General features: G+C 45.5%; 1 protein-coding gene across 5 annotated transcripts in view; it reads right to left on the bottom strand.

The window, feature by feature from the left end:
- The window catches only part of hydin (HYDIN axonemal central pair apparatus protein), a 56,332-nt gene that overhangs the window by 1,019 nt on the left and 28,124 nt on the right, over window positions 1–27,189 (bottom strand). For all 5 annotated transcript variants that reach the window (XM_047333183.1, XM_047333186.1, XM_047333184.1 and 2 more), the window contains 66 exons: window positions 26,872–27,081; window positions 25,964–26,155; window positions 25,700–25,874; window positions 25,437–25,555; window positions 24,997–25,124; window positions 24,424–24,560; window positions 24,013–24,140; window positions 23,744–23,857; window positions 23,152–23,229; window positions 22,591–22,740; window positions 22,246–22,485; window positions 21,495–21,624; window positions 20,985–21,152; window positions 20,743–20,907; window positions 20,038–20,198; window positions 19,827–19,901; window positions 19,403–19,586; window positions 19,167–19,308; window positions 18,783–18,930; window positions 18,595–18,688; window positions 18,402–18,490; window positions 18,090–18,165; window positions 17,894–17,985; window positions 17,109–17,273; window positions 16,823–17,032; window positions 16,519–16,725; window positions 16,186–16,391; window positions 15,865–16,047; window positions 15,564–15,683; window positions 15,318–15,477; window positions 15,031–15,203; window positions 14,626–14,824; window positions 14,410–14,503; window positions 13,935–14,028; window positions 13,655–13,823; window positions 13,384–13,466; window positions 13,127–13,282; window positions 12,738–12,837; window positions 11,708–11,912; window positions 11,325–11,557; window positions 11,089–11,237; window positions 10,804–10,999; window positions 10,512–10,620; window positions 9,208–9,474; window positions 8,986–9,128; window positions 8,653–8,883; window positions 8,412–8,566; window positions 8,189–8,274; window positions 7,867–8,098; window positions 7,570–7,770; window positions 7,322–7,448; window positions 6,742–6,907; window positions 5,787–5,934; window positions 5,479–5,686; window positions 5,154–5,375; window positions 4,841–5,010; window positions 4,261–4,459; window positions 3,933–4,085; window positions 3,645–3,815; window positions 3,356–3,465; window positions 2,736–2,958; window positions 2,204–2,413; window positions 1,907–2,070; window positions 843–993; window positions 488–760; window positions 165–389 (listed from right to left, as the gene is read on the bottom strand). In XM_047333183.1, the coding sequence (XP_047189139.1) occupies window positions 165–389; window positions 488–760; window positions 843–993; window positions 1,907–2,070; window positions 2,204–2,413; window positions 2,736–2,958; window positions 3,356–3,465; window positions 3,645–3,815; window positions 3,933–4,085; window positions 4,261–4,459; window positions 4,841–5,010; window positions 5,154–5,375; window positions 5,479–5,686; window positions 5,787–5,934; window positions 6,742–6,907; window positions 7,322–7,448; window positions 7,570–7,770; window positions 7,867–8,098; window positions 8,189–8,274; window positions 8,412–8,566; window positions 8,653–8,883; window positions 8,986–9,128; window positions 9,208–9,474; window positions 10,512–10,620; window positions 10,804–10,999; window positions 11,089–11,237; window positions 11,325–11,557; window positions 11,708–11,912; window positions 12,738–12,837; window positions 13,127–13,282; window positions 13,384–13,466; window positions 13,655–13,823; window positions 13,935–14,028; window positions 14,410–14,503; window positions 14,626–14,824; window positions 15,031–15,203; window positions 15,318–15,477; window positions 15,564–15,683; window positions 15,865–16,047; window positions 16,186–16,391; window positions 16,519–16,725; window positions 16,823–17,032; window positions 17,109–17,273; window positions 17,894–17,985; window positions 18,090–18,165; window positions 18,402–18,490; window positions 18,595–18,688; window positions 18,783–18,930; window positions 19,167–19,308; window positions 19,403–19,586; window positions 19,827–19,901; window positions 20,038–20,198; window positions 20,743–20,907; window positions 20,985–21,152; window positions 21,495–21,624; window positions 22,246–22,485; window positions 22,591–22,740; window positions 23,152–23,229; window positions 23,744–23,857; window positions 24,013–24,140; window positions 24,424–24,560; window positions 24,997–25,124; window positions 25,437–25,555; window positions 25,700–25,874; window positions 25,964–26,155; window positions 26,872–27,081 (10,641 nt within the window). The remainder of the gene's footprint in view (window positions 1–164; window positions 390–487; window positions 761–842; window positions 994–1,906; window positions 2,071–2,203; window positions 2,414–2,735; window positions 2,959–3,355; window positions 3,466–3,644; window positions 3,816–3,932; window positions 4,086–4,260; window positions 4,460–4,840; window positions 5,011–5,153; window positions 5,376–5,478; window positions 5,687–5,786; window positions 5,935–6,741; window positions 6,908–7,321; window positions 7,449–7,569; window positions 7,771–7,866; window positions 8,099–8,188; window positions 8,275–8,411; window positions 8,567–8,652; window positions 8,884–8,985; window positions 9,129–9,207; window positions 9,475–10,511; window positions 10,621–10,803; window positions 11,000–11,088; window positions 11,238–11,324; window positions 11,558–11,707; window positions 11,913–12,737; window positions 12,838–13,126; window positions 13,283–13,383; window positions 13,467–13,654; window positions 13,824–13,934; window positions 14,029–14,409; window positions 14,504–14,625; window positions 14,825–15,030; window positions 15,204–15,317; window positions 15,478–15,563; window positions 15,684–15,864; window positions 16,048–16,185; window positions 16,392–16,518; window positions 16,726–16,822; window positions 17,033–17,108; window positions 17,274–17,893; window positions 17,986–18,089; window positions 18,166–18,401; window positions 18,491–18,594; window positions 18,689–18,782; window positions 18,931–19,166; window positions 19,309–19,402; window positions 19,587–19,826; window positions 19,902–20,037; window positions 20,199–20,742; window positions 20,908–20,984; window positions 21,153–21,494; window positions 21,625–22,245; window positions 22,486–22,590; window positions 22,741–23,151; window positions 23,230–23,743; window positions 23,858–24,012; window positions 24,141–24,423; window positions 24,561–24,996; window positions 25,125–25,436; window positions 25,556–25,699; window positions 25,875–25,963; window positions 26,156–26,871; window positions 27,082–27,189) is intronic.

Below are 27,189 nucleotides of genomic sequence, written 5' to 3'. Positions count from 1 at the left end.
AGGAGAGGGAGAACCAGGAGAGACCCGTTCGACGGGTGATGTTTTATTTTTTATTCCAATGATGTTTTGGTCATTTTGAAACATGACTCTTTTTTGGAAGGTTTGGCAGAAACAACAAGGGATGAGCACCTTAGGCAGTTACGACACACTGGACATTTCGTTACCTTGCATGCGTAGTCTGTTTTGAAGCGGCAGTAGTTGGTGAACTTCACGAGGACCGAGTGGCTGCTGCCCAGCGAGGTGTTGAAGGAGACGGTTTTCTCTGGTGGCGGGGGCAGAGCCCGGAGGATCAGGTCGTAGTGGAAGTAGCCCAGATCAGCACTGCACAGAGTCAGCCGGGCGGTGGACACGCCCGCACGCAGAGGCTGGTACTGGAAGCTCAGAGAATCCTAAAGAGAGGACACACACACGGAGTGTTGATTATAAGTCTTTTCTTTTAAGACTTTTTTTTTTTTCCAGTATGGGAAAGGATGTTGTCTTTGATCACCTTGGACTGCGGTGGCACAGTGTGCTGAGGCGGGGCATTGATGTCGGCACATTTAGACTCATTCTCCGCCTGCGCGGTGGCCGAGCTGGTGGATTTACACTCGGTGGTGAGGCATGTCGCCGTGGTCAGGGGGTTCTCCACCTGCACGGTGGCCGAGGTGGTCCGGCGGACGGTCGTTACCAGCTCAATGGTGGCCAGGACGCCCGGAGGCGTGGCCTTGAAGGTCACGATGTAGAACAGGTACTCGTCCGTCGCCTCGTTGCGAAACGTCACCTGAGGACAAGGGTTCGAAAACTCAGGATCACACTCGGATCTCATCACAAATGTGTGTGTGTGTGTGTGTATCAGATCAAACCTTGGTGTTGTGCTGCCCCTCTCTGTATGTAAAGTAGGACATCTTGTAGTTTCTCTTGGCCAGAGCGGGGACGTCGATATACTCTTGACCCTTGAGAGACACGGTAGCGTCTGGTTTGCCGGGCTTCAGTATCTCAATCAGCACACGGAACCTAAACAAACACATTGAGCGTGACTTGTTTCCCCTCACTACACCTCACCAGTCGTTCACATTCAGAACTCACCCTCTTGCAAAATAAAATAAAGTGCTGCAAGAACAGCTGGTACAGTTTACTGTACTCTTAATGCAAATTAAATTGTGGATTAAAATTTTGGAATTAAAGCTAATACAATAAATATTTGTATAAATGACAGAACAATATGTGAGAGCTCACTAATGATTGTCCCTTCAGCTTTGAAGCTAGTTTTAGCTCATGGTTTAGCTGTTCCGCCCTTAACTTTACTGTACAGGTCCAAAAAACATTAAAAAAAACTTTAAAATAAATAAATACAATGACACAATGAGCAACTAGCCGGTGAACACGGTGAAACATTTAGCAGCTGAGGAGACGGATATTATCCTCAGGAGTTGTTAGAGACCAAAGTCCGAGCGAATATTGGACTAGATTTGCCAGGTGGCCAAAAAAATATGACCCCAAATTAATGATAATGTTTCTCCATGGCTCATGGATGTGTAAATGTGAACTTTTTTTCCCGCCATAACAACTTTAAAGCAAACATTTTTATTAGAATTATTTATTTAAAGCCCCTGTGTGTAATTTTTGTAATTTTCTGGCAGCATCTGGTGGTAAGGTCGCAAACCGCAACTCATTCAAAGTTGACGAAAAAACATCGGTGATTATACATATATGAACACATAGTTATGGACAATATATTACATTTCTTTGAATAAGTTCTTTTAAATATTACACATTGTAGCTCTAAGTTTAATTTAACATTATCTAAATGAGGTCATTTGGGGTGGAAATGAAATAATAAATCAATTTCGTGTTTACAACCTATGCTTCCCCTGCCAAGAGGCTGGTGGTGACTCCATGTGTGTTTGTGTGTGTATGTGTCTTGTACCGCTGTTGCTTGGACAGCCAGTTTTTCACCGGCAGCAGCTCTGTGTGTTCAGTCTTGGCAGGCAGCTCTCGCACCAGAGTGTCCTCCACCTTGGGAGGATCAGCGGTTCCCTGCAGGTAGTACAGCGTGGCCGTCCCATCGGGGAAGGAGAAGAACACTGATCCCTGAGGACATGAGGGAAAGGCAGGTTTAACGGAGTTAAAGTTACACTTCATTTGTTTTTCATCGCATTGAATGACCACGAGACGGGGCCGCTACAATAGACATCTGATGTGTTGACGTGCGTCAGCGCTCTACCAGGTGTTTCTTTCCGTTAGCCGCCATGGTCAGCGGCCTGTAGGTAATTTCGTAGGTCTTTTGTTGGAGGGCCTCGAGGGTCACGGAGGGCGCGGCCCTCCACTGCTCGCCCTCGAGGACGGGTCTGATGCTGCAGCGCTGGTTTGTGGGGTTCGCCAGCTTCAGGGTCTGGCTGTGAGAGCCGCGTACCGGGCACACGAAATTCAACACCTAGAGAGACAAGAGGCGGACAGCAGAAGGGATTGATCATACAATATATGGTATGAAGAGAGATATAGGAAATGAGTGTCACTAAAAACATAACAAGTACTACAGAATTAATCACATTCAACTTATTTTTACTATATTTATGGTGATAAGAATCTAACCATGACAGGCAAACAGATTATGTCTGTTGTCCAAAGGGAAAGGTGTAATTCAACTACCTTGTAGTTAAAAGTGATATCCTGTAAACCAATATCATTTTGGCATGTGATACATAATTTTGTCTACCGTTCCAACACCTGTAAAACTCCAAATGCACCAGTCGAACCTCTTTGCTAGTGGAAGCGGCGGTGCAGGAGCCTGTCGCCGTGAAGGTGACGGGCGAGGAGAAGTTCTCGACGATGCAGGTCAGGTCGTCGTATCTCTTGTCGTTGCTCAGCTGCTTGGGGGCAAAGGTCACATCAAAAGGAACCTCCATGCCCGGGGGGATGAAGCCTTTACCTGGCGAAATGGACAACTCTGGAGGGAAACTCTTTGTCTTCCAGTGGAACCTGGATATAAAAACCAGAGAGCAGGATATGAATCCAACGTGTCATTCTATTCTAATTATAAAACAATACAGTGTATCTGTGTGTAGACGCATGTGGCGTTTTTGTTTTTTTTAGCTCTGACGCAGACAAACCGTATCACACCTGGGAGATTTTGAACTCACGACCTCCGGCATGGGTGATGGACGCAGTGGCAAGAAGCAAAACTCATGGGCGCTAGTGACTGTCGCTAGCACGTCTCTTAAGGTGTCATCTATTGTCTCACAAGACTGTTCACTTTACATCACTTTACTTAGTTGAAGAATGTCTATCTTTAGGCATTATATATGGTTTATTCGTGAAGTAGCATTGATCACTTTGAGGGGGGGATAAAAATAATTCAGCAGAGACCCAACTTTACCTGGCACCCATGTCGCCAGTGTTCGTCATGACGATCCTCTTCCTGGCCTGGCAGTGCTGAACCACAGCTCCAAAAGCCAACTGGTTCAGGTCCAGCTGGACCTCCACGACCTGACAGTTTTTAAATAAGAATCAAATGGAACTCGTTAAAAGTAATGCGTCCAAACTATATTGTCATCAAGCCTAACTAAATTCAGAACGGAACTTAGTGCTTGTTAAGGGGAAGCAACAAACTCATGCATCACAGGACACCAGCCTGATACAATAGCAAGGGAAATGCACCGCGCTACCTGACAGCAGCCTTGGACGGTCAGCAGAGGGTGTAACAGGCCCGAACACTCGGCCAGCAGCTCGGCGTTGAAGGGGGGTATGTGCTGACGAGGCGAGAACTGGATCTCGACGTGACAAGAACCGCCGCTGGCTGTCAGGTTCAGCTCACCCGCCGGAGTGAATGACAGATCCTGACGGAGGAGAGGAGAGTCGGACAAGAAGGGAGGAGAGGAGATTAAGAATTGGCTGCGTTTGAACCATCGGTATGTGTATGAGTGTGTGTGTGTGTGTGTGTGTGTGTTCCCTACCATCATGTCCAGCGGTGTGTCTGTGCTGAGCAGCAGAGTAAAGGAGACGCCTGAAAGACTGCGGTTGACCAGAACCACCTGTTTCTTCACCTTCTGACCCAACGTCACATGTCCCAGCTTCAACTTCCTCTGCTTCGGATCCTCGACGTCCAACTGCGACAAAAACAACACAGACACAGGATAATCAGGATATATATATATATATATATATATGTACACACGTCAGGTATATTCCATCTGCAAGAGCTGAAAGTAGAATCATCGAGAACATTTTAAACAAGCCATTTTATAATAATCTTAATCCTTCTAACTTTTCCCTCTTTCTCACCTTCAGCTCGATGCCTTGCCCGAGTATGTCCACGTGTTTCGTGACGCAGCCGTTGAAGACGAAGGTGAGCTTCTCGTGGTATCGACAGGCCTCGCGGGGACGGAAGGTGACCGGCACGTCCATCGCATCGCCAGGGGACAGGACGTCTGGTTGGAAGCGCGTCTCCAGGTAAGAGGTGCTCTTGAACTGGCACTGGACACTGATGGAGAAGTAGAGCGTCAGAGTAGGTTTAAAAAAATATTATATTATATCACATTCATTTAGCTGACGCTTTTATCCAAAGCAACTCACAATAATCAGTTACATTTCAGAGGTAGGCAGGTAGCATTAAGGGCCCACACTCCTCGGGCACGGGAGACGACGCACTAACCACGAGGTCCAAAAACCCCCTGAGTCGTAGCTTCTGTCACTAGCACGTCGGTTAAGGTGTCGGGGAGTGACGTTTACAAACTGCACACAGTGTTGTGAGGTGCGGTCGGCAACCATTTTATTTTTATTTTCCATTTACAGAACCGACAGCTGGTCGATAGCTGGAGATTAACAGGCAAGGACACACACACGCACACACACACACACACACCTGGTCTCCACCTCGCCTTTGTTGCTGATCACCAGCGTCTGGGAGGGCGACACCAGGCCAGGAGAGAACAGGAAGCACTTGCCAAAGTTGAATTTGGTGAAGGATAGTTCGACACTCGGTGCTACAGCTGTGCCTTTGACGGCAAAGGTAAACGTTGGCCCGTGCTTAACCTGACGAGATAGCAGAGGGAAAAACAGAGGAGACTGAGGACTGAAGAATAAAGACGATATAGTCAAAGTCTTCTCATATTTTTATCCTGATGTTTGTGTCGAGGACCACTGATACCTCTGTAAAACCCTTCAGCATCACCCACCTTGACGCTCAGTCTGACATCATGCAGGTTGCACTTGACCTGGGGGCAGAAGACGAGCAACGACTGCAGCTGCTCCCCGACCTCGACGGTTGCGTGTTGTGGTTTTGCTTCCAGGTGTTGCAGCAGCTCACTGGGACCGGTTAGGTCAAAGTTCACCTCCAGGCTGAACCTCGCCAGGTTGGACACCAGGATGTTAACGGTGCCTTGCTCTGAAACCCCCAACTAACAGACAGAGAATATACAGGAACAAATGGTGAAGTCATTTTTTTTTCTTTTTCCGAAGATTCAAGCGTGCATGTCACTGTGACGTGATGGTGTTGCCGACCTTTCCAAAGTCCACAGTGTCTTGGCGGTCAGGGTCGATATCTCGGACGCCCCCGTCCGGATCCTCCACTTGAACCAAAGTGCTCAGGGAGAAACAGTCGGCCTTGACGGTGAGCGCGAGCGGCTCTGATTTCCTCTTCACCTTCAGAACCAGTCTGAAGCTCACGTAGCCCTCACGGCAAGGGGTGAAGGACAGCGCCAACCGCAACCTGCAACAGAGAGTGCAGGACAATTTGTACACCGCGAGTGAGGATGAGGGAGACAGTCTTCATGTTCAGTTGCGTCTCTGTATGTCTCAGTGTCCCTCACCTGTCCTTAGGCGACACCGAGCCGCTCGCGGGCTCCAGAACGAGGCTGGACTCCTGATCATCACAGACGAGAGACGACTGCAGAACTGTGAAGTAAAGAGGGTCCTCCTCGCCATTTATCAGATACACCGCGTGCTCCGCTTTAAGGCCTGTACACACACACACACACACACACACACACACACACACACAAACCTTAACCAAAGTAGCTTAACCCCAAAACTAAAACCAGGTCCTAGTGCCCTGAAAACTGAGAATCACCTCATGAGATTGAAGTTTAGAATACTTATTCTCATCTATCAAATCTATGAAAGCAAAAGTCAATAATCAGGAAGCACTGGACTATATTATTTTTTCCAGAAAACTACTTAATAGTTTTTTTTTTAATTAAACGAAGTGGATATTATTTTTCTCTGCTCCTCATCTGGTAAATGAATGAGACTTTCCTTTTGGCTCCGCGCTCTGTTCCAACTGCAGCTGCCGTCTGCACGCCTCGGTGTTAAATGTTTACATGCTCGGATTTGATGGGATTTTACACAAGCCGTGTATTGACATTGTTATTCTAAAGTTTCCAAGTCTTTTTGGAAACTCTGAAATGACAAACTTCGGCTTTTGTCAGTGGGCAAATATTATTTGTTAGATCGGCAGTTTTAAAAACACAACCAGGGGGCAGGGGTTATAATTTTTTCTCAAGTCATATTGCTGCTTTGCAGGTACAATGTTTGTTGGAACGTAAAAAAAAAGAGTTCAGTGTTGTATTTGTACTTTTGTAATTGATTTTTTCCCCTTGAAAATCAAGACAAAAAAAGGAAAATGCACATTGAGGCTATTTAATTAATGCAATGGTGGCAAAATAAATTTAAAAATGTTTAAATAAAATGTGTTGGGCTATTGATTCATTTTGTCCAGCCTGGCCAACAATTTTCCTTTTTGCGCGTGGATGATTTGCAACATACCAACGAGCAGTTCTCCCAGTTCGAGGTGAGGTCTGCTGAGATACACCACTGGTTCTCTGGTGTTGCCCGCACACAGGAAGGGAAAAGACAGCGACAGAGTCTCAATCGCAAAGCTCCAGAACGACTCCACCGCGTCCAGCTGCTTGGCTACGTATTCAAAACACATCTGCACAAACACACACCACCGGAGGATTACACAAACAGAAGGGACATGCATGATAAGATGATGAAGAATTAAACTTGAAGAAGAAAAAAACTCAAGATGAAAATGAGGAGAGGGGAAAAGAGAGGAGGGGAAGGGCGACGAAACCACTAGAATAGATTAGATCAGATGAGTTGAGCTAAAAATTGATAAAACAAGATTGAATTAAAAACGGGATTGGATTAAACAGAAGGAGCGGATGCAGTTATGATTAGATTAGTTGTGATAAAGTGGGACGAAGGGAAACGGGGACACTGAAGCGGTAATGAGGAGGAGAAGGAGACCAACAATTTAAAAATGAGGGAAGAGACGGAGCCTGACTGATGTGCGACGAATTACAGAGGGACGAGGTGAACAAGAGGACAAAAAAATCTTTACCTCCACTTTCCTCCCAGGCGGGATGTCACCACAAGGGCTGAGACAGTGAAAGGGGCTTCCGTCTGCGTCTTCACACTTCCACTTGAATGAGTAGGGGGCACTGGTTGGGTTCACCACCGCAAACGTTCTGTGGAGGAAACCAAGAACACAGACGTGTGTTGAATGTGTTAGGAAAACCTCTCATCACTCTCTCTCTCTCTCTCTCTCTCTCTCTCTCTCTCTCTCTCAGCTTCTGTCTGCTGAGGTACCTTGTGGACGGCGCAGAGAGGCCGATGGCGTTGAACTCTATGATCCTGACGTCGGGGTCAAGTGGCTCCCTGAATTCAGGGTTGCGGCGGCTTCCGCTGACGTAGTCCGAGTCCTCCAGGTCAAAGTGGCAGTGCGGCTGTAGACTGAGGCCGCACACAGAGATACAGGGAGCCTGATTCCCATACTGCAGGTTGGGAATACTGAAAGAGATGCACATAAAAAAGTGTCCCAGATCACAATTTACCTTCTGGATTTGATTTCCAAAATTTACGGCATAATCTTGACATTGTATTTACCTGCAGAGCAGCCTGCCCTGAAGCTGGGCCGCCTCCAGGGGGGAAAATCGAACGCTGAAGTCCTGCGTGGAACCGGGCTCTATGGTCCCAAACTCGGGCTCCACGCTGAAGGGTGGCAGCTCGCGGCTCCGCGTCAGAACAGACATCACACTGGACACAGCGCTGCTGGGACGGGCTGCAGTCGACGCTCCTCCCACCGACCTGCTGCCAGGTCGAGAAACGGAGCTCTCGCCTGTTACAGACAAACAAACATGATCTCACATTTACTCTTCTAGAGTAAATAGACAAGGAAATGCCATAATGTACAATGTCAGTGTGATACCTCCTTGGTCACTGTTGCTGCTTGGATCCATGAGGACCTGCCAGGAGTATCCCAGTCTGACTCTGCCCCCATTCACTATCTGCAATCTACACACACACACACACACACACACACATACACACACATAATGATCTTAACATAAACATTTACATAATGGATCATTTTGCATGTTCTGGCTCAGTTTTGTTAAATCTGAATGTAATGAGCCGCGTGCCCGACGTACTGGTGGAGTCTGGTTCGGTAGAGCATGGTGTCTTTGAAGTGGATGCTGTTGGCGCTGCAGGTGAACTTGACATAGTCACAAACTGTGCTGACGCGCAACTCCAGCCCCCAGTGCGAACCCTCGACCACGGAGCAGCGGGGCTCCGTCTCTGTCACCTGCGAAAACACGCAACACGGTTCCTCAGCTTTGATGGCGAACTGGTAAATCTCTCTCTTCAACACAATCAACACGTGTTCTGTACCTTGTTCTTCACGGGTTGCTGCGGTTGCGTTCCTGACTCCTGCTGAGTGGCGGGAGTCAGCCACTGGACCGTCCTCTGCCGGTCGTCCCAGTCCATCACCTGCTCCACGGGCTGCTCGAACTTCACCTTGTGAACCTCGCATCTCATTGGCTGGTTGTTCAGAGTCACCGGCTGGTTGGAGCTAAAGGTGACAGTCACCTCCTTAGAGCAACCAGCATGGAGGTGTCCCACCTGTAACAAACGCAGATATCGTTTTTTCATCATGTACGGCTAAAAGTCACATTTTAAATTTGTTCTAAACCCCGCCCCACCTTCCTCCCTTCAATGTCGTACCTGTGGGGAGAAGACGACCTGGGGTCCAGCAGGCGGCCACTCGAACCTCACTGCCGTGCTGCTGCTGTGGTTGGTCATGGTGAAACTCTCCTGATAAGGACAATCTACGTGGCAGTCACCAAAATCCAGCACCTCACAATAACCTGTAAGAGAGAGAATGAGCCTTGTAGATGAATCCAGGATTAAGAATCACGCAGATCTACTTGTGATTACTAAACCTACTCGACCCATTGTTTGCTTGACCTCGACCCCTCTCGTCATCCTCCCGATCCATCTTCTGCGACGGCCTGCGGACGTTGTCGAGGGAGACGATTTCCCAGTAAGTCTCTCCGGTGAGCGGTATCACGGTGTCGCTGTGCTGGTTGTCCTCCACCTGCAGCATCATCTCGGCCTCGGCGCTCACGGGCCCGTCGGAGTAAAAACTGACCTCAAACTCCACCTGTTCGTTGACATTCAGCTCCAGCGTGGTTCTGTGCACTGACCGATTCTCTGTGGAGGGAATGAGGCCGTTGTGTTCAGGCTCAGTAAACCATTTCCGTTTATAGACGATTTGTTGAACAACGGACAGAGAAATATCTAAACTGGTCAAGATTACTTTTTTGAAAAGGTCCAGCTTCGTGTAAATCAATCATTCTTGATCTTGAAGTTTCTGAGATATTTTTTTTATTTTTTTCAGCAGACGGTTCTTGTGAATAGCAAAGTCCAAATGTGTGTTTTAATAAATAAAAGCGGCGCCAATCTGGTGGGTCACCAGGTTTGCTAACTAGAGTTAGGATTTGTTGATTTCATCAGCCTCGGGGTTCACGTACAGTACCAGTCAAAAGTTTGGAAACGCTTTCTTATTCACGTGAATGGGAAAGCGTGTCCAAACTTTAACTTAGATCAAGATTTGCCCCCGTGTCCACCTGGAGGCGGAGGTGGACACGGGGGCAGCCAAACCCTCAGTAGAAATTAAAGCAACTGTTAAACTACCCCCCTATCCCCCGATATGTTTACAGTACATGTCACTAACCCTGTTTGTGTTTTCTATCTCTCCTAGTGTATCTCTGACCCCAGAGCTGCAGGACCCAAACCCATCATTATTGTTGTTATTATTAATATTAATATTAATATGTTCACTAATAATAACAGCAACATAATTGTATTTTTTAATTATAAGTATCAGTCTGGTAGAGATTACAGCGGCGGTTGTACAACTGTCCTCTCTCTCTCTTCTCTCCTACTGTCTCTCCTCCCACCCTCTTTCTGCCCACCTCTCCTCTCTTCCTCCTCTCTCTCCTTACCCCAACCGGTCGAGACAGATGACCGCCCACGAGTTTTTTCTCTCCACCGTCGCCAAGTGCTTTGCTCATTGTGGGATTTGTTGGGTTTTCCCTGTAATATTGTAATATTGACCTCACTATGTAAAGTGCCTTGAGACAATGTATGTTGTGATATGGCGCTATACAAATAAAATTGAATTGAATTGAATTGAATGTCTCCTCTGAGTAAAGAGGAGATGAATTTGCCTGTAGACAGACTTCTACCTGAGTCGTCGGAGGCCTCCAGCTGTGAGCAGCTGATGGAGCTGCAAGTGTTGCCAGGAGCAGCCGTGAGGGTGAACACGCCATGTTTATCCAGGATGTCAATCTGGACCTACACAAATACACAAACATTCACAAAGCTCACTTTATCTACTGTATCACATTTATGTGTGTATTATATGTAGAGATGAGTTCGGATTTCTTCTAATTTAAGTAAGTAACCATTTAATGTGGCTAAAGTCTGATGGCCCGGATTAGTATTGAAATAAAAAGGACACCGAGTGACGGGTCTCACCTGAGCAGGAACATTTCCATCGTTCAGCAGCACCAGGGGCAGCGTATGTCTTCGCCCCACTAACACCCGTCTGAACCGAAACACTGGGCTTCCGCTGCCGTTCCTCGGAGCTGGACGCAGCACGCACACGCTGGGCAGATTGCCCTCGCCCATCAGCTCAAACTCCAGCACCTTGGTCTTAGAAGTCGGTGTCATTCTGGAGGGAGGAAAGAAGAAGAAGAGTGGGCAGTGGTCAGCGAGACCAACGAGAGGCGGTATCATTCTTCAGTCACTGCGCTCACATACCTGTTGGCTCCCTCTATCGCGGCCTCGAACACAGCGCCGTACTGCTGCATGGACTGCGGTGTGAAAGTGACCACAGCGAATGCGTGCGACTGGCTGGGGATGTTCAGCGTCGTGGCAGACAAATGAAAAACCTCCATGTTACGGACCATCTGTAAGGTGAAACAGGCGACGGTTTATTCACTGTACCGCATTCAGTGACTCATGCGCATCGCAAGGCTTTAGTCTGCGCCCTTTACCTTAGCGTTGCCGTATCTGATGGCCAAGCAGAGCACGCAGTGCACCTTGCTGCTGTTGGTGAGTTTGAAGCGAGCGTGTGCCGTCCGCCCGACCAGGACTTTGTGGAAGACGAACTGGTTGTCGTCCAGGACGTAAATCCCTTCGGCGTTGCGGAACTGTTCGGAGGAGAGCTGCTCGCTGCTGGGGCACAGGTGATGCTCCTCGAAGATGGAGGGCATGTCCAACGCTATGGCTGAGGAAACAAGAGAAGTCAATGTAGCACTTGATGAGGTCCCTGTAAATGTTTACACAGCCAGTGACTGGAGAAGAATCCAGTCACTGGCGACAACATTCGGTCGGATTAATCAATCAAATGAGACATAATGAGATCATCCGCTCCTACCGGGCCTGCAGACTTCAGCCAGCAGCTTGTACGGTACGCCCTCGGGGTGGTCCGACGGATCACGGTCACTGATGTCAATGAGCAAACCCTGGTTACAGCAGCCCAGCTGCTCCGCTGCACATTCCACGGTCACCACCTGCTGGGTCCCCGGCTGTAGGGTCCCCAAGCAGGGAGCGACGGAGAAGATCCCCAGGCTGAGGCGGTTCTGCAGGGGACATGCGACGGGGATCCGAAGTCAACAGACTTGACCTTCAACTGTTTCTTCATTTTCATTTAAAACTGCTGACAGTAAACTTTATTCAAATAATAACACCAAGAACATGAACAATATGTTTTCTTTGATGAATGTTACTCGTGTTTCTGTTCATGAAATATGCAAGGTAGCGTTTTACACTCAAAAATTACTCTCCTGTTGACGGTGAAGTTGAGGGTAAGATGGGCTCACATGTTTGATTTAACTTATGTTTGTTTGAAGGTCTGTCCATCTCCGACTTTATATCTTCTTTTGTCTTCTGAATACATCATGATATGAAAAATTTGTTGCTGGCAGCAAAGTTTAAATTGAGCCAAAGTTAAGTTTTAACTTTTAATATTTGTCAGCTGACAACTGTAACAAGCACATGTATAAGACGAGCATAGCTTCATTAATTAAAATGTACAAAACATAGGATTTTACTTATACCTTTTAGTAATTTTAATAACTGGACTAATTTCATACTACACAGTTGCACTAGATACAACTGAAAGAAAAGGTGCCTTTTTTGTGATTTGGGCGAAATGACCCTTTAAGCAAATTAAGTGGTAAAATCTTTTGCTGTGCTGTGAAAATGTTGTCTGTGCTACAATGACAACAATCCCCAAAATGTAAACCTGCACACGCATGACGTCAACTCACAAAAGAAATAAAATAAAGGTCGTTACTTCGAGCTCTCGGAAAGACAAACACAGAAAAGACCGTCTAAACAAAAACAAATCCTGCATCGATTAAATTAAATTAAATTAAATTGTATCTCCTCCAGCAGATTCTCACCGGCACAGCGTGATTGTCTCTCTGGACCGATTCACGTCTGCCTTTGTGACTGGCACCGCTGGCCTTTCCTGAAACGCTCTCCTGGGGGATCTTCTTACCCCTGAGACCAGGACACAGACACACAAAACATCATCTTTTGTTAAAAGAGCTCACCAAAATGGGTCAAATAAATATTTTCTGGCAGTGTTTGAGGCTTCAGATTACTCCAAAGTCTTAACGGCAGACGTTAAGTGTGCTCTCTGGCATTTAAACAGAGAAGTTGGTGGTTTGTTCTCGTCTTGTTCACAGATCAATAGAACTGACACTTTAAAGGACATTTTGACAAATTACTGTTCCGTTCCAAGTGTCTGTGTATACTGTATGTTCATGTGTGTGTGTGTGTGTCCTACCCTGGCCTCCCTATCAGAGCAGTCTCTGCGACCATGTTGCAGATGCTGTAACGGAATTCAAAGAATCCATTGTTCTCGATGGTGAAGCTCTGGCTCCTCTTGCTGCCAAAGACCAGCGGACCGAAGTTGATGTCACAGACGGGTGTGATCTTGTACCTGAAGAAAGGACCAAAGTTAAAGTTATCACAAGGATTGTTGAGGTCAAACGGAGAAAAAAGAAATTTGTCATATTAAAAATGTATGAATCAAGTCTTAACCTGGAGAAGACAGCGTGCACCGAAACCTTAATGGTTAGGATGGCTATGGTTTCGCCTCCGTTCCCAATGTTGGGTTCAATCACCTGCAGGAGAGAAGTTCAGTTAGTCGGTCAGTCTCATTTCTCAGTCACTTCATTTGTAACTTAGGACCGACGAATTCAAATCCTTCCTAATTTCAGTTCAAGAGAAAAATTGAAAGAAACTCAAGAGGCGTCTGCTTTCGAAATACAGTCTTCGACATTTAGTTGAACGCCCAGTGTTTGGCTCAGACCTGGCACGGCATGATGGGCTGCTCTCCGATCGAGACTGCAGTTTTGGGCGTGCATACGATTTTCACTGTGGTGGGTTTCTCGTGGGGCCTCAGAATCCCCGACTGGGGCGACAGGACGAACATGGAGTCCAGGTTTGGCTGGTTTGGTTGTGTCTGCTCGAACGTAAACCTTGTGATTAAATGTGACAAACCATGAAAAACAGAATTCACTTTGTGATGAATTCAGAATCAAAAACTGAACTAAGGGATATGAAGTTATTGAATAGTACGATAAACTCACTTGTAGGCTATTTCATATTTTCCTTGGTTTTTCATCCTGAGAGACAGTCTGGCCTCTTCGAAGACTTTGATGGTTCCGAAGTCTAAACATCCATCTGCCACAGAAACAAGAGTTTATACAGAGTTAGGTCAGATTACTTCCTTTAGGTCATCAGTTCCTGAATAAAAATTAAACGGCAATATTTTTAAATCACACAAAAATAATGAAATCTAATCCAAATACATTTGGATTACTTTTCAAAATCAAATATTAAATTGAATTAATGAATTCATGTTTTTTATTTTGTGTTAATAATTTTTGTCTGCCTGCAATGGTACGATCATTTTACTTTATTAATATTATTTACTGTTTTTGTTTTCTGATTTACTGATCATTTGACATTATTATGATGTTGTGGGCTGCAGTTTATAGTCACTCAGTGGTGAAAGCTGTCACCTTACAACAGGAAGAAGTGTTACACTGTTACTGTTCTTACCCGGTGAAATGTCCAGAGCTATGTCGTAGGCTTCAGCTGAGACCTGAATGTAATCCGTGTGCACAATGCCGAGAATATCCTCCACATCCGACACCTGGAACGAAACACACAACTTAAATTGCACATTCATACAAACCAAAAAAAAACGCTCTGACCATCTCATCTGACCCCAAGTTTCATATTCTTAAAATGTTTCAGAAGGGTACGTGAACTCACCTCCAAACGTAGCTTCTTCTTGATGTGGAGCGGCTTCCTGGCCCTGAAGTGTAAGCTCAGGATGAAAGAAGAGTTGGGCGAGATGATGCCCTGGTCCTGTGGCACACTGAACTCATCGCCCAACTCCTCCAGGCCCTGCAGTCTCCAGGACACCGGCAGCACCGTCTTGTTGTGTAGTGTCACCGTGCGGCTGTCCCGCCTAGAGGGAGGGACGCAAGAGGGGGGTTGAGGGTTAATCAGAGAAATACAAGAGAGAGGGATCAGCAGTTTGATTTGTACAAGAAATTGAAAATTGTCACAGTAACTGATATACGCTTAATCATGCTCCTTCTTTCCTAGTAGTTGTTTGTGGAAGAACACTCTGAATTTTGCCTTTTCTGAATTAATATGCCATATGTTTGGTACCTGTGCAGCAGAACCCTGTCAAAGTGCAAATGCCTGGTTTCCAGCTCCAGCTCCGGGCGAACGCCCCAGCAGGAGAGGTTGACGAGGACGAGCTCCGGGTTGTCCCTGATGCTGCACACAACGCTGTCCTCCACGTGTTCCACTCTGGTTGGGTAGGCCCACACCGTCAACTCCTGGCAAGACAAGACAGACAAGAATATCCACACACACGCACCAGTGGTTATTTCACGTCATCTGTATTAATAATAATCGATGGGACAATGTTGGACCGTGCTGCAGTACGGTACCTGCTTCTGGTCTGGTTTGAGAGTCATGGTCGGGGGGTCCAGGATGAAGGTGGTGGCCTGTTTGTCATGCTGGAAAGTGAACTGGACCTCGGCCTCCAGGCCGGAATTGTTATGAATCACCAATGTCTCTCTGTTCTCTGGGTACCTGTTTTCCTTGTATCTACACACACACGCACGTAAAAAGTTGTAAGTATAAAAGAAAATAAGAAGGATGCAAACACACTAAACATCTCGCCCGTCCCTCACCTGTCTCTGGTCTTGCTACAAAGCAGTGGCCCAAACTCGAAATATCCAGGTTTGACCACGTAGGTCTTCTGGAGCCTGTCTTCCACCTTTTGTACCTTTTTACTGCGAGGGAAAAGAATCCTGGAGAAACCACAAGTGATAACTTTAGTCAATCATCCATTTTTTGCAGTGAAAATTATGTCAATGTCGTGTTTGCTTTTTACGAAGAGCAAAACAGGAAATCAGGTTCAATTATCATCATCACTCCCCTATTTTCTGTCCCCTCCCTCATACTTTTCACTACTCAGCAATGCCGACTGACCTGTGGTCTTTGCTGATGGAGGGATACGCGCAAATCCCTCTGCAAAACAGCTGGTAGCGTCTCTGGGTCCCCAGCAGCTCAAAGTTGAGGGTCTGTTCAAACTTCCCCAGGACGTCGGAGTAGAACCAGATCTTCACGAGCACCTCGCCATTGGCCGGTACAACCCAGCGGAATTTTGTCAGGCTGCACACAAACACACACACACACACACACACACACACACACACACACACACACACACACAGGCACGTGCGCACAATTAGCAACAAAAAAAAAATTGAAAGTTGTGAAGTGTGTGAGTGTGTGTTTGCTTTCGCTTGCCTCTGGTTATGTTTCAGCTCCAAGTTTTCGTGGAGTTCTGCTTCAGTGGAGTCGGACGTGGCGGAAACTCGTGAGGGTGAGTGAGTTGTTTTCGCCCTGGCGGAACTGCGTCTCTTGCTCCTCTGAAACTCTCTGCCCTTTTTGTCCTTTGTGACCGCGATCTCCCTGCTGTTCTTGCGGCGTGTTCTGGACAAAGTTCCGTCTTCCTTTATCGTGCACAAAACACATAAATACACACACACACAACTATCTTAAAGACGTGTGGAGGCTTGTATTTCAGAAGTCCACCTTTTCCCTGTAATAATCATTCGGTGTGTGACCTTTGCCTTTTACCTTCATAACTGATACGAACATGTCTTCCTCTGAATCTTTCTGCTCCTCGCACGGCTTGTCGTGCTCTGAGGGAACCAGGAAGGTGAAACAGTCGCAGGCGAGTTGACTGTTCGACGGCTCCCGTTTTTTGGGGAAAGGAACGACGGAGAGGGTGACGGGAGGCGGGATGGGTGGGCCGCTGGGTCCCAACCCCAAATCATCCAACACCTACATACACCACCACAAAGGGAGAGAAGGAAAAACAGATGAGGAAACTGAGAAAAATCAAGTGATCAAAAAAGATAGTAGAAAGTGTTAAATCTACCTGCTCCAGCGGAGGCAGGGCGCTGCCCTTGAGCAGCTCTTTGGTTTCCTGGTCGTCTCTCTCTGTTACATTCAGCACAATGTGAGGGATGACGTCCTGCTGAGACGCTCTCTCCCTCCTCCTGTCTCCTTCCTTGTCTGCGTCGGCATGACTCGGCATCGGAGAGAGCGCCTTGCTAGTGCCTTTCTTGCCCTTTTTGCCAGCAGGGCTCTGTGGAGGGCGCTGATTAATAGTAATGCAATAGTAATGTATTGATTTTTTTTTTCAATTATCAAGTATCAAGTACCTGTTTCTTAGACCCGACATCCTCTGACACCAGCGGGGCATCTTCCGGTGGGAGCTGGACCCTCAACGAGCCCTGTGTTCGGTCCCAGTGCTGCAGGATGTGCGCCACCTGCACCTTACCCTGCTCGTAGGCAATGAACTGGGCCTGCAGCTCGCTCACGACCGGCTGGACAGAGGAAACAGCAAGAAAATTAGAGGGTCTGAGTGAAGGTGAGGGGATTGTCATATAATATAATTTTGGATTTTTTTATTAACATTTTTATTGGGATCACAGTTGGTGTACATAATATAGCACTCGCATATACATTTTCCGTAAAAACAAAAAAATAATAATTTTGAATAATAATAATAATAACAATTATATATATATATGTGTGTATATATAGAAAGAAGAAAAAAATCTAATAAATGAAAAAGTAATTAAATACATGGCAGGAAAAAATTAATATAAATACATATAAATATAAAGCAAATAAACTACTAAAAAGATAAAGCGTTAAATAATTCATAATAATAATGAAAAATAATATGAAAGAACTCCTATTACATATATTTTTTTATACTGATTTAACTTCATGTAACTGTGAACGTTGGCTTTTTTCTGCTCTATCTAAAATTATATTTATGATGATGTGATTAAAGATTTTGGCTCATATTTGACAAAGCACACTGAATGTTTATTTCCCAGTATAATAGAACAAGTAAGTAAATAAGCAGAAAGCATCTGAATGCGTCGTTGGTGAAGGTTTGACCGTATCGCTGCTTTTTGCTCTTTAACAAACTCACCATTTCTCCCTCCGGCTTGTCTGCAGGCGGAGGAGACTCCTGTAATCCTTTGGCTTCTTCAGTCTTCTTGACGGACTGATCGCTCTCTTTGACTTTAGTAGAAGAGAGGACAAAAACTGGTATAAGCTACACGTCGTTGATTATGAAAAAGAGACGAGGACATTGATTGACGTGTGTACCGTTGTTTTTTTAATACCTTGTGAAGAGGCAGTACTCGTTTTCTTCAACTCTTTCTCGTCTTTTAGCCTCTTCATCTCTGAAGGTTCTGTACTCTGAGATCCGGTCATAAACATAATCCATGTCAAGTATAGAAATACAACAGTCCATGATAAATTATCATTAGGTGCAGTGTGTAGAGTCAGTGTGTGACTGAAAGCCTCTCTAGTAGATGATCCAGGTTGAAACTCTCACTTGCCTTTCAGGGTTTTTGGTACGGATATTTTCTGTCTGAGCAAAATTTCATAGTTTGTTGTTGTTGTTGTTTTTTAGTTAAAAGAAATACATTTACATTGTCCGTCGATTTAGGAGACTCGACATGTGGCGGTTTGGTTTCTTCCGTCTGCTTCTGTAACTCCTCAGCGTCTTTGCTTTGAAGCCCTGAAGTAGCAAAGAGGGTTAGATTACAGTCTATACACACAATTATCGCCATTTTAATTTCTAACATAAAACGAAAAATATGTTTTCATTATCCGTCATTGCACCTTCATTCAAGTGATTTTGCTTTCTCGTGTCCGCCAGTGACTCTTTCGAGTTGCTGCAGGTCGACATCTTCTGTCGCATCATTGACTCTGTGGACTGGAAACAAAATCATACAAAATAATTCCATGATCTCCCATTAGGGAGACTAAGTGTGTTTGTATTTGGTTTATGGCACAAAAACTGTACATACATGCTTCCCCTCCTGCATGCTCTTCCTTCTTGTCATCTCTTTAGTATCTTTCTTTCCACCCTTTTTACTCTTCTTCTTCAACTCTTGTTCTTGGAGCCTCTTCACCTCCTCGTGTTGCCTCTTCTCCTCCTCCTCTTGCTCGAGCTTCCTTCAACACAGTCGCGCAAACACACTTAAGTACACATGCAGCGGTTTCTTAAATAGTTGAAATATTCCGTTTCACCGGAACATCATCGTAATCCTGGCCTGACCAGTTTTCGGAGGTTTTGTTTAATCATTGCCATATTTCTCATATGGATTCTTTCAGGGGGAAGAGTTTTTGTGAATTGGAAGAAGGAAGGGTCCTCGCGTGAGGCCCCAACCCGTTCGCACATCTTCCAGTACCTGAGTTTGTACTCTTGGATTTTCCCTCTGTGTCGCTGTGTCACTAATTCTTTCTTCTCCTCAGTCAGAGCGTCGTACCCGTCCTCATCCAGCTCCTGTAACCACCGCTCCTCTCTCTCCACTTCCTCCTCCTGCAGCGCCTCTGGAGGATAGCACAGACAGTTCCAACATATGGTGTCATCGACCTAACTGACAGATAGAAATTTAAAAAAAAATGTGTGCTGGTGTATTTTTACCTTCTGCCTCTCTCTGTGCTCTCTCCCGCGCCATCATGGCATCGAAGGAGTCGGACAAATTGACCACATAGATGTGTTTGCGCTTCTTGAGTGCCCTGAGGACAATTTGCAGCGTGGTCGCCGCCGACTGAGTGTAGACGGACGTCAGGCCGTCAATCACGACACCACGGTGGCAGTCTGTCAACTGTCACCGACAGCATGACAAGGAGAGCAGAACAGGAGAAGACACGAGTGAAACCTCTGTAAAAACTCAGACATAATACATATCAAATATCTGATGGTTTACATTTAAAAAAATTGCTGTACGCCAGTAACCTACCTTCCTGTTTGACATAAACAAGCTGACACAATATGTCAAGTCCTGTGACACTGTGCCCTAGACGTTAACTCTGAGTGTTACTGTACCTTAAAAACTGTGTTTTACCTGAAATCTCTCAGCCAGGATGTCCACCAGTAGATTATTTGGTAAGAGGCCGCAGAGCGTGGTCACATCTCCTCCCTGATGCAAAATTAAACCAAAGGAAATTCATTATATATCATTTCTAATTTATATACTTGCTTGGAAAGATTTCTGTGTGACATATATACAGTATGTAAATGTATATAAATACATAAATGACCAGAGGACAATGTACCAGACAAAGGGCCAATGGTTGCTCTGCCTCCTGAGAGTTGGTGTCGATGCAGCCCTCCTCACTGGCATTTGGCATAACTTGCGTAGAGTCTTGTGGAGCTGGTTCTGAGCCCCCGTTATGTGCTTCGGCTCCAGGTTCTGTGGTACTTTCAATGGTTTGAGCTGGAAAGTAGATATTTATTTTATACCTAACCTTGGTTTAACAATTTAAATTGAACTAGAGCTGCAACAGTTAATCGATCAGTAGGTATCTGTATCGGTTCAAGTAGTTTCTATATAAAAAAAAGTCAAAACTCTCTGATTTCAGCTTCTTAAATGTGAATATTTTCTGGTTTCTTTGCTCCACTATGAGAGTAAACTGAATATCTTTGGTGTGTGGAAAAAAACAAACATCATCTTGGGGTTTTGGGAAACATGATCAACATTTTCACCATTTTATTGACCGAACAGCTAATCAATTAATCAAGAAAATTGGCAGATTAATGGATGATGAAAATAATCGTCAGTTGCAGCCCTAAATTTAACACTATGCCCTTCTGCAATAGAGCGCTGCCTTGTTATAGAACATATATATATAATGCCTCATTAAAATGGTTTATTGAAAACATTTCTCATCTGACTATCACGGCCCACTTCTCTAACTTCGAGGCAACAGCGGCTCCCCGCACTCAAACCATTTTTTATTTTTCAAAAGAATCATGCTCACCAGCCCTCCTCTTAGCGAACTCAGCAGCAGCAGAGTCGTAGTGTTGTCTGGCCGTCAGACTAACAGGTGAAGTGCCATTTACCAGCACATATGTTACCACTGCATCGACACTCAGACAAGCACCTCCGTAGTGATGAGCCAGAGCAGCTGCCGTGCTGCTCTTACCTGGAGAAAAAAGGATGTTCAGACAATTTTTCTTGTCTTCTTTTTGGCCTTCTCGACAGAAAATCGACTGTTCTCACCCATGAGAGGAGCTCCGTACACAATAACTGCAATGCCTCTGCGGTTGTGTGCGGCCTGACCCTCGGGGGACAGGTCGACGCACATATGGCGGGCAATTGCTCTGGAGACGGGGGTCATTTCTAGCTGTCCCAGCATCTCGCCGTTTACCTCCGTGGGCCTCTGAATGACTGAACGTACAAAGAACAAGCGGTGAAGAGACAAAGTCATGAGTTGATTAAAGTTCTTTTTAACTTCAAATTTAATCTTTTTCAACCGAGCCTGCCATCAGACAGGTAGATTAGATTAAAACTATTTTGTTATATTATTACTATTAATTGTATATTTTCAATGTTTGATTTTGAATTAATCCAAATTCAGATTACATTACATTTTTTTTGTAACCCAGTGGATTACGTTTCTTGTTACAAAAATTTGCCATGAAACGTGTATTCAGTAACTGACTACATTTCAAAGTAATCTGACCTGACTCTGTGTGTGTAGGTATGTGAATTCAAAATGTGATGAACTACCTTCGTCTTTCTGCTGCGAGCAATGTTCCTTGTAATAGTCGAGCAGCTCTCGGGGAAGACTTCCTCCGGGGAACCTGGGGGGCAACAGTAGCACGTTGTTGTCGTCATAACCCTGCACCAGACGAAGGATCTGTGGGGGATGATGTCAGAGAGGGCAGCACAGATAGAAAATGGAATGAAAAAAAAAATGTAAATGTCATATTTTAGAGGTACAAGAAAACTAAAGGACAGAAAGTATTTAGTTGTTAAATTTGGATTAAACGTAGGAATAGGTATCAACACAGTGACGCATCACTTTTGCCCACAACAAGGGTTCTTAGATCAAACTTAGCAGTTGACCTGGCTCTTAGTGTGGACTTTGACAGTTCTCCCCCGTGCCTGTGTGGGTTTCCTCCAGGTTAGGTTGACTGGCAACTCTAAATTGCCCGTAAGGGGTGAATGTGAGAGGAGTCAGCCTCTGTGATAGATGGGCAATTTGTCCAGGACTGTGCCTTCTCCCAACAACACTTGAAGAAGAAGTGGTGTAGCAATTAGGATGGACTCTTCAAATGCCTTTATTAGTTTAAGTTCAGACTGGGGCAGAGTTCTCGTGACAGATGGCCTCATTGCTCCCTGATGGATAAATTCTTTACGACTTTTGGTTGATGGAAACTGTGACATTTACATGAGAGTGACCCTGAAACAATCACAAGTGTAAGGGACAGAACTACAAATTACAATCTTGCTCGTGACCTTGTGTCTCGCTCGTCACCTTTTCTTCATTGAGATACTGCGTGTCGAACTCCAGGGAGTAGAATTCGACAGGGAAAGGGCAGGGGTTTACGACCGCGACCGCAGCTTCCACCCCGGTGCTGACAGGCAGGCACGGCCCCAGCTCCAGCACCGATGGGCAGAACTTGAGCTGTGGCTCCTCCCCCTGACCCTGGGCTGTGATGAACACTGGCTGGGCATTCTCAGCCACGTGGACCACCAGCCGCCGGTTGTAGGCATGCTGCAAAAGACATGTACGGTCTTCATTTTGTAAAGACGTGCTTTCGACATTTCACGAGGAGAAAAAGGAATTTTGCCAAACTCTAAAATCAGCCAAGCCCCATACCCCCTCAGCAGGGCTGAACTTTATCTGGACATGGACCCGTTTGCCCGGGGCCAGCACGCCGGACGAGGGAATCGTCTGGAACACCACCGGAGCCGGTCGCTGCTCCTGCAGGACTTTTTTACGCTGATGAAGAGGCATGAACTTGTCGATCTGAATGGAAGCAAGAGAACACCAATGATTTTGGTACAGAAGGTTGTGGTTCGTCTCCTGGTCAGGGCATGGCTAAAAAAAAATCCAGTGTGGGCTAGGCCCTTAATGCCTACCTCTGCCTGCCTACCCCTAAATGCGACCTGCCTACAACTTAATGCTACCTGCCTACCTCTTATTGCTACCTGCCTACCTCTGCCTACCTACCCCTTAATGCTACCTGCCTACCTCTACCTGCCTACCCCTTAATGCTACCTGCCTACCTCTACCTGCCTACCCCTCAATGCTACCTGCCTACGTCTGCCTGCCTACCTGTTAATGCTTGCCTGCCTATCTCTGATATGAGTCAAAAACTGATGATTGTGAGCAAAATGAATGTAATATATTCACAAACCCCTAAAAAATTATAATTACCTTGAAAGGCTTCACCTCCTCAGTGATGCTCCAGTGGCACGGCACAGACTCGCGATTCAACAGCGGAATGGTCTTCATCTGAAAGTTGTAAAACACAATCTTTTATACGTTCACGTCATGTTCTGTCTGCTACAGCCGAATGGGTTTTGCCTCCCGTTGTTCCAGTATACAATACTGTATCTTTTTTCTTCGGGCAGAAATCATTCATGATAGTTTTTAGCTATAATAAAGTTTTGACAGCATTCAACAGTGTATGAGCTTTTGTGAGAAAAGTCCTTGGACATTATTAACTTATTAGCTTTTGCAGGAAACATTCGCAAGATGTCACCGCAGCAGGCGGCTGCCTCGTCTCTCATTGGTGAGCCTCATTAGTGGACCTTGTAAACACTCAGTAGTGTTAAGCTGTAAACAAGATTTCTATACTTTCACCTACTCTCCTGCTCTCCTTCAACAAAATAGTAAATGAAATGGGCATGTGTGTAACAATCTAATTTCAGCAGAGATTATTTCATTACACAAAATATTTTTATTTAATCACAGAACACGATAATTAACCCTTGTCGGGCTTCATAATTTTGTCATTCTCCGTTACCTGACACATGCCACACTGCACAGTGTCGAACTGCAGCGTTTCCATGGGAACAGTAATGGCCGGCACGGTTACCACTGCACACAGCCGCACCTGCACCGTCGGACCATCTGCCACCTGTGAAACCAAAGATCAGCATCTTAGGAACAAAGTCGCAATGCTACAGATAACAAAGGGAGACAAGGACCCAGTTATTAAAAATGTTAAAAAATTTACACTACATTAGGGATGTTGACAACGTTTGTGCACATGTAAATTATATGTTTGTGTACCTGAATCGTCATGACAGCACGTATGTCCCCCGTCGGCAGTTTGGCTCCTTGAGGATCAAATTTGACTGTGAAAGTCTGAGTCTCGCCACAGGGCAGATTCTTCACTCGTTCAAACTCAGCGCTGAAACCTTAGAATGAACAACAACAACAAAACAATCATAACTCTTTTTAATTTTATTTTTATGCATTTTAATGGAAAACGAAGAAATGTGTAGTGCAGAATACTGTAAAGAACTAGACAAAAAACTGCAAATACACCAGGTCATATCAAAGGAGAAGAATACTGAAAACTGAAATGGGAAACATTCTTGTCTTCTAATTCATAAAAACAATTCATAACTGTGGCACAGTAATACTGAGATATCACATTCAATAAAAATCAGAGACAAAAGAGCTTGTGTATTGTGTTACCTTTGCCGGCGAGCGGTTTGACATTGGCGTGGAGGGACACGGGTACCGATCCAGTGTTGGTGACATTCACAGTGTGACTGGGGACTTTGCTATGAATGACATAACCAAAATCCAGAACGTACTCTGGGAGCAGGAGCCTGCGCGGAGAGGAAAGACGGAGGGGTGGCGAGATTAATAAAGCATCGATGGCGAGCAAAACAGTTATTCAAAAACGTATAAAAATAGTTATTTAAGTTTTGGTTTTACACGTTTGAAGTGTGTTTTTTTAATTAAGTTTCTCATTTTTTTATACCCTAAACATCAACCTGACCCTTTTTCTGTATATGTGACAGTTTGCACTATACAACTATGGAACAACGGATGACCCAGTTTGCTGCGAGTCAGAGCACCCAGTGACATCCGCCAGTTTGCAGGCACCTACAGAATAGAAATAACATTCCCAGCCAGACACCATTCATTAACTTAGACTCTTTGAATACCACAACACAGTTTCACACCGTTCTCACTGCATGGACCATCTGTTAGACCAAAGTGTGTGTGTATTTGTGTGTGTGCGTGTGTGTGTGTACGTACTTGCTAAGTTTGTAGCACTTTCGGAAGGAAATTTCCGAGTCTCTGAGCTCCAGAGAGCTTGCGTTGGCAGCGAGAGCGTTCTCTTTGACCAGCACTCTCTCGATCTCCATGTGAAGCAGCTCCTCATTCTGGTGGCAGCGAACCAAAAAAAAAAAATTGGAGAAGGGAGACACTTTAGTGAAGTACTGTGGAGTTACATAAGCAATAAACAGTCAGCACAGTTGGAAAAGCAGTGTAAGCACAATAATAAAGGATATTTTCACAAGCCGCTGTATGTAATTCATTTTTGTTGTTGCATCTAATCTTGTAAACAAATAACAAGAAGATGCTTTAAAATCAAATTTGACAATGACATTTGTTGATCCTTAAAAAAATCTACATTTTGTAAAAGAACATGATTATCTGCGTTAATGTCAACGTTGTTTGTTTTAGTCACTGACTGTGAGCTTGCAGCCGCCCTCTCTTGTTGTCGCTCCACCGCCATTTGCCGAGTCTCTGGCTGCGTTTGCATCCACGGCTGCTCTGGCCCCCTGCACCACATCCCTGTAGCACTCCTCTGCTGCAAGGTAAGCACAGTGTCATGCCAGGTTGTTACGTCAATATTTCTTTAGCATGGAGGTTGTGGCGGTTACATGCGGCACTTGAGGCTAAATTCAGAGGAAACAGCTCTGTTCTGTAAATGACTCTGCGTGTCTGTGCATACACAGGTTCCGTGGCAGGTTCAGGCTGATCCGTGGGAACACTCCCTGTCCCGTCACAGTGATGTCCTCGGGCGGGAGGTACGCCACCTGCAGCTGGAGCTGCTTCTCAAACACCTCAGGGCAGCCGGGGAGGTAGAGCACACGCAGGCATTGCTCCGCACCGGCATCGACGTAACCCTGACAGACACACACACACACACACGAACAAACAGGTAAACACCCTCCATACATCTGAATGACCCCTCTACATCTGAAACTAAACTTACCAAGGAGGGGATGGCCGTGGGCTGACCAGGTGTGATCCTCTGCAACTCTTCCGGGGCCTCCTTCAACCCTTCTGCCTCCTTCTCCTTCTCCTCCTCTTCTTCCTCCCTTTGTGGATATGTGATGGTGAATTTGAAACCCACTTTGCCAGTATTCCTGAGGGTCACCTCAGCTTTCCCAATATGATCAAAAAGCTGGAAGAAAAAGAGGGAGACTGTGAGGCGACAGCACTGTTCACTAATGCATTTTACTGTAAATTGCCCCTACCCATAGACTGTGTATATAGAAGTGGATTATAATGAAATGCAGCTTTTTTTCCTACAAATGCATGATGTTGATCTCCTCTTGCACCTTATTGTTCATGGTCTAGCTGGTAGAAGTTGCTGTTGTTGTGTTATTGTGATTCGGGCACAAAGGGAGTGTTAGACGAGAGTTAGACAGAGATACGTAAAGACAAACAAGGAGTGTGATCGAAAATGTTGGGACAGTTCAAAGTTGGCCAGACAAGGAAAAGGAGAAAGCAAGAAGAAAGACATGAGAGCTAGAGAGAGAGAATAGTGCTGAGCAGACAGGAAAGGTCAGAGAGAGATCTTCTGCTGAATTGCTTGTTTCAACCAAATCAAAAATCCATAAGTCCTTGTTTTGAATATCAATGATAACTCTGGTCTGGGTGGCCTGCATACCTAAAGAGGGACGTGTGAAAGACTAACAGGGACATTCAGAGTTAACAAAAGGCAAATTATCTGGACACAAACTCCACCACTGCAGCAAAAACATGTCATAATGTATAGTCAGAAACTAATCTGTCACATACAGACACTGTCCTCAAGGCCTGTGAGTGTCATTCTGGAAATAGCAGAATACATTATTCCCCATAACGGAGGAGCCACGTACAGTATATTGTACGTACCTGCCGACCGAAGTCGATGTGGTTGAAGTTGAGGCTGTAGCTGATAACTGACGCTTCTCCTCTGAGTGTGACTTCGTACGTCGGGCCCTCCTTGACGTGGCACAGTGCCACCATCTCTCTGCTGATGTGTTCGTGGCCGTAGAAAGAGACCGTGACGAGCTGCTGGTCCCCGGGCAGCAGGTGACCGTACATGGGCAAGACGTCGAACACCTGCAGGAGACAACGACAGAACCTGACCCTTCCAAATTGTGCTTATTTGTACTATTTTGAGTTAGATGATGGCGGGATCAAAGTATTAAAAATTGACAAGCTGTGGTT

Source organism: Scophthalmus maximus, chromosome 7 (genome assembly GCF_022379125.1).
Source record: "Scophthalmus maximus strain ysfricsl-2021 chromosome 7, ASM2237912v1, whole genome shotgun sequence".
Taxonomy (NCBI): Eukaryota; Metazoa; Chordata; class Actinopteri; order Pleuronectiformes; family Scophthalmidae; genus Scophthalmus; species Scophthalmus maximus.
The sequence above is the reverse complement of the archived record's forward strand: the minus strand, read 5'-3'. Positions and strand labels throughout refer to the sequence as shown.